Source organism: Monoraphidium neglectum (assembly GCF_000611645.1).
Source record: "Monoraphidium neglectum strain SAG 48.87 unplaced genomic scaffold scaffold02923, whole genome shotgun sequence".
NCBI lineage: Eukaryota > Viridiplantae > Chlorophyta > Chlorophyceae > Sphaeropleales > Selenastraceae > Monoraphidium > Monoraphidium neglectum.
Genome location: NW_014010705.1, coordinates 2,389 through 7,716, shown reverse-complemented (window position 1 = coordinate 7,716; position 5,328 = coordinate 2,389). Strand labels below are relative to the sequence as shown.

Below are 5,328 nucleotides of genomic sequence, written 5' to 3'. Positions count from 1 at the left end.
GTGCGGAACGGGAGCACTGACCCAAGTGTGAGCAGAGGTAACCGGGCTGTGTGTTGTGGCGAAGCCGCTCCAGGCAGATGCACCTGCTTTCGATGCAGCCCCGGTCATCACAATCTCTCAATCCAGCCCTCATGTTGATGCCCCCACCCCCCCCCATCCTGCCGCGACACCCACCTCTACCCCGCCCCCCTCAGGCTGCGCTGCGCGTCAGCGTGTCCAAGCGCCTGGAGCAGCTGCGCGAGGAGCTGGAGCCGGAGGAGCTTGGCAGCGAGGCCGGCACCAGTGCCAACATGGGCGCGATCGGCCGGCCGGCCGGCGGCCGAGCCAGCAACGGCAGCAGCGCGAGGCGGCGCAGCGGCGGCAGCGGCGGCAGCGGCGGCAGGCGAGGCGGGGGTTGATCTGTTGTGCAGGCGGTTTTGGTTGCTTGAGTTGTTGACAGGACAACAGGAGTGCTGTGGTGCAATAGAGAAATTATGCTCTGTGTGAAGCTGGCTGCTTGCTCCCCTGCACCTGGACGCAGTCTCAGCCTTTCATTTTTGATAATGGCGTATCTCTTTTAGGAGGGCCGTATTTGATCCTGTAATTTCATGCCCCTGTGTTTGCGTGTCTCTCAGTGTGTTCCTTGCCACCAAGGTTTTGCCATCAAGATTCTTACTCGAGGGAGTGATTGTGTCAGCACGCCCCTCACAAAAAACACGCCTCTCCCCTCTTCAAAAAACATGTGCGGTCAGCGGCGCAGCGCACCCAGGCGGGTTGTCGTACGCGCGCGAGAAAGTCGGGTATGTCCGTGTGCACGCCGCAAAAAGCAGGTTGGTGGCAGTATGCACAGCCTGCCTGAACCCCCATGCATCCCAGCGCAGCCGTGGGGTGAGCCACTTTGGCGGCTGCTGCCCCCTTGCTGACGCCAGCTCGTCATTGCAGTGCTCTCACTACGCCAAGTGCTGGGGCTATGCGACGCCACACAGACTGCGCCGGTCATCACAAATGCCAACAGACACAGCAAAACTCTCTCTTCTCGTACAATCTTGGTGCGCCGAAAGCGAAAACATGGTAACGGCGCCAAGGGGGCGAGGCCAAGGCCGCAGCACTCCCAGCTGAGACCAAGCCCTGTCCCTGCAGGACCTGTGTCGCAGGGAGCCGGACTCATCATCAAGGAGCGGGCAGAAGCAACCCCCACGCTCAAGAGTTGCCCTCCCCCTCCGCCGCCAAGACGTCTGAGATTGCGCCCTCCTTGATGCCGCCCTCGCCCCCGGGGCGGCCCTGCGGCCGCTCCTTGGCGCCGCCCTCGCCCGCGGGGCGGACCTGTGGCCGAGACACCGGCGGTGACGGTGGAATGACCTGCGCAGGAAGTGTGGTGACGGCGAGGGCAGGGATGTGTTGCGTCATCAATCAAGGGTCCACCGCAGGTGCGAGCTCCTGTCCAATGTGCGCTGAGACGGCCTCAGCCAAGTGAATCGGTCCATCAACGGCAATGTCTGTGTTTATACAGCGAACGGCCACGTGGCCGGCGGATACGGCTCGAACCCAAACCCTGCACTGTGCCCATGGCGCGCGGCTCACCGCGTCATCCAGTGACAGCTGGATGGCAGGGATGGGCCGGCTGGGCTTCTTGGGCAGGACCTGGCCTGCCTTGTCGGCCAGGCCGCCCAGCTTGCCAAACACATTGTTGATGTCATCCAGTGCCTCCTGCTCAGTGGGTATGTGTGTGTGGTTGCGTGAGAGTGTGTTGCGTGCGCGTGTGTGCATGTGCATGGGAGGGTGACATGAGTGGACGTATACATGCGTGCGTTCATGTGTGCGTGCACGCGTGTGCACGCACAGACAAGCGCTCGCACCCATGCCATAACGGCGAATGCGCAGTGCACCAGGAGGGGGTGAAAGGGGGGTGCGCTCAGCAGGGGCCGCAATCCCAACCGAGGCGCAGCGCGCGCCCGGCCGGGCGCGCGCCGACCCCCAGCACCGCCCACCTGCGGGCTGCTGTAGCTGAGCGCCTTGTTGGTTGCCGTCAGCAGCACGCCCAGCACGCCCAGGTACTCGAGGGTCTTGTGGTAGTTGACCGCCGCCACCACGGCCAGCACCAGCCCGCCGACCAGCGGGACCGCGGTCTGCGGCTTGGACAGCTCCTGGGCCCGGGCCACCACCACCTCAACGTTGTCGGAGATCAGCGCGCCCGCGTCGGCGCTGTAGTCGGCCGCCTCGACCACGGGCAGGCCCGCCGCGTCGCGCCAGCCGCGGTAGCCGCCGGAGAGGACGTAGGAGAGCGGCTGGTTGAGGGACGTGAGGGCGCGCGCGAGGGCGCGGGCGGGCTCGCCGCCGTCGCGGTCCATGACCACCACGCGCGTCATGGGGCCCTTGACCTGGGGGTTGAGGGGGGGGTCGGGGTGGGGGTAGGGTCAGTGGTGGCGGTGAGGGTGGGGGTGAGTCATTGAACGGGCACTACACAGAAAGCCATGTACATGGCTTTCTGTGTAGTGGATCGTAAGGGTCAGCACGAGGACAGCCTGACTAGCGTCCGCGGAAGGGGCCCAGAGCGCCCAGGATGGTGCACGCGGCCCCCCCATGTGGGTGGGCCGGGCGCTGGCCCGGGGTCTCAACAAAGGGTTTGCCGCGCCCCCGCACCTGCTTGAGGCCGGCGATGAGCGCCGCGCTGGTCAGCAGCTTGAGCTCCGGCACGTTGCCCACCAGCTTGGCCACGCGCGACGGCACCACGTCATCCTGGTGGGGCAAGGGTGGGGTGTGTGTGTGTGTGCGTGCGTGCGTGCGTGCGTGTGTTGTGTGGATTTTGTGTGTGTGCGTGTGTGGGTGCGTGGCGGGGGGCAGCATTTTAGATGGCCAGTCGGAGTGCGGTTTTGAGGCTGGCAGAAGGACGCTTCCAGGGGAGTGCTCGTCGCCCTTCTCAAGCAGACGGCCTCGGGCTGCCTGGCGTGAGATCCACAAGAGCCCGCCCTCACTGCGCAGCCACGTGCCTTTGCCCAAATACCTTGCAACAAATCTACCCTGTAAGGACACGCAGCCGCCCACCCGCGCCACCCAAAACCCCCCGCCCTCCCAAAAGGTCTCCCGCGCCGCCCACCTCCACGGGGAAGGCCACCACCTTAAAGCGCGCCCCGAGCTTCAGCTCCGGCACGCCCTCCGCTTCGCGCTGCGCGGGGCTGCGGATGTCCACCAGCAGCGCGTCCCCCTCCTGCAGCAGCGCAGCCAGCTGCTCCGGCGACGCCTCGCCCGCGTACCCCGCGTAGCGCGCCTGGTACCACGACACCGCCGCCTGCACCCCCACCGCCGTCGCGGCGACCGCGGCCGCCCGGGGGTGCTCCGCGACCACGGCCGCGCCTGCCGCCGCCGCGCCGCCGACGGCGAGCAGTGCGTCGCGCGCGGGCTCGGGCAGCGCGCCGAGGGCTTGGGCGGCCGCCGCGTCGACGGCCGAGGTGACCTGCCCCGCGAGCGCCGCGACCTGCGCCGTCGCCGCGCCGGTCGCCCCCTGGACGGCGGCGGCGGCGCTGTTGGCGGCGCCGCCCACAGTGTCTGCCACCGCGCCCACGGCGCCGCTCACCGCGTCGGTCGCCTGGCCCAGCGCGCCTGCCGCGACCGCTGTCGCGTCCCCCAGGCCGGCCTGGACAGTGCTCGTCACCCCCTCCAGCTGCCCCTTGGCCACAGACAGCGCGCCCGACGCGCCGGCCGCCGCGCCGGCCGCCGCGCCGCCCAGCGCGCTCGAGACGCTGCTGCCCACGCCGCCCAGGGCGCCTGAGACACCGTCCGCTACGCCGCCCACAGCACCTTTGACGGTGCCAGCGGCGCCGCCCAGCGCGCCGCCCACGCCGCCCAGCGCGCCACCCACGCTGTCCGCTGCGCCGCCCAACGCGCCACCCACACCGCCCAGCGCGCCGCCCAGCGCACCGCCCACGCTGTCTGCTGCGCCGCCTAGCGCGCCGCCCACGTCGTCTACCGCTCCGCCCAGCGAGTCGCCCAGCGCGTCGCCCACGCTGTCCGCCGCACCGCCCAGCGCGCCGCCCACGCCGCCCGCCGTGCCGCCGGCGCTGTCGCTGTCACCCAGGCCTCCCACTGCGCCCTTGAATCCGTCAGCGAGACCGCCCACGCTGTCGCCCAAGCTGTCACCCAGGCCACCCACCGCGCCCTTCAGTCCGTCGGCCAGGCCGCCAACACTGTCACCCAAGCTGTCGCCCAGCGCGCCGCCCACCGCGTCCTTGAATCCGTCGGCCAGGCCAGCCAGCGAGCTCACCACGCCCTCCGCCGCCGCGGCCGCGCCGCTCGCTGCCTGCGCGGCCACCTCGCCGGCGGCGTCCGCCAGGTCAGCGGCCTTCTCTGTCAGCTGCGTGGCGGCGTCTGACACCTGATCTAGCGCGCCAGATACCAGGTCGCCCACGCCCTCAGAGGGGGCGGCGTCGGCAGGGGCCGATTGCGCGGCCGGCGGGCCCGGCAGGTCGAGCAGCGGCAACGCGAGGGGGGCCGCATCGGCGAGCGCATCTGCGACGGCCTCTGCGCGCACGCGTATGCGCGCGCGTGTGCGGTGGTGTGTAAGGCGCGGGCGGGACGTGTGTGTCATGGCACAGTCGCTGCCCAACCTCCAGACGGGTTTGCAGGCCTGCTTTTGCATCTTTTTGATCGCCCCAGATACAATCGCGACGCATTGCGATAGGCAGGCATCTGATGCAGCCTCACCATCGACAGCGCTGGCGACGAGGGACGGTGCGGGCCTTCGACCGAGCGCGCGTGGCGCCGCTGCGTGGTGCAACGAGGCGCGGGTGAGGGGACGGTGTGATGGATCGCGTTCAATGCGACAGAGACCCCACATTGGCCCAATCAACTTTATTTATGCGTCACTCCGCTCACCGTTTGGCAGAAGCAAGCGAGCCCCTCCGGCTAGGCCATTTGAGACCTGGAGATCAGGGGCAACGGGAGATTGAGCCGCGGCCAGCACGCAGCGGAGCTGGCATGACGCACATACGGATGCTCACCTTTGCATCGCCGCGAGCAAGGCCGGTTGTGCCACGCCCCGGCAGCATCTCTGGCTGTGGACAGCTAGCAAGGCCGGCTTTGGCCACTGCCTGACGCTTCGATAAAAGTCTCGATTCATCCACCCGCAACAAAAGCTATTTAGCCAGTGCTTCTTCATTGAGGGTCTCGCGGGAACGGTTTCTCTCGGAGGCAGTGCCTCTCGAATAATCGGGCGCCTGCAAGAGAACACATAATGTAGCTACATGCATGTTACTCAATTTTCATCTTCACAGGGAATGCGCCAGCGTGCCCTCCTCTGCTGCAGTGCTGCGTCCGTGTGGCGCAAGGCGACAAGGGCAGGAGCAGTGCAAAGTT

General features: G+C 68.0%; 2 protein-coding genes across 2 annotated transcripts; one reads left to right on the top strand and one right to left on the bottom strand.

Annotated features, from left to right (window-relative positions):
• Positions 1-194: 194 nt before the first annotated feature.
• On the top strand, positions 195-398 carry MNEG_11820 (hypothetical protein; the record flags this gene model as incomplete). The annotated part of the gene is made up of 1 exon (XM_014039709.1): positions 195-398. A coding segment is annotated over one exon (204 nt), but the record flags the coding sequence as incomplete, so codon positions are not given.
• Positions 399-1,179: 781 nt separating this feature from the next.
• MNEG_11819 (hypothetical protein) lies at positions 1,180-5,021 on the bottom strand (the record flags this gene model as incomplete). The annotated part of the gene is made up of 7 exons (XM_014039708.1): positions 1,180-1,302; positions 1,561-1,686; positions 1,968-2,357; positions 2,620-2,715; positions 3,074-4,494; positions 4,849-4,894; positions 4,974-5,021. 7 exons carry the CDS (start codon positions 5,019-5,021, stop codon positions 1,180-1,182), a joined length of 2,250 nt encoding a protein of 749 aa, XP_013895162.1.
• Positions 5,022-5,328: the final 307 nt, after the last annotated feature.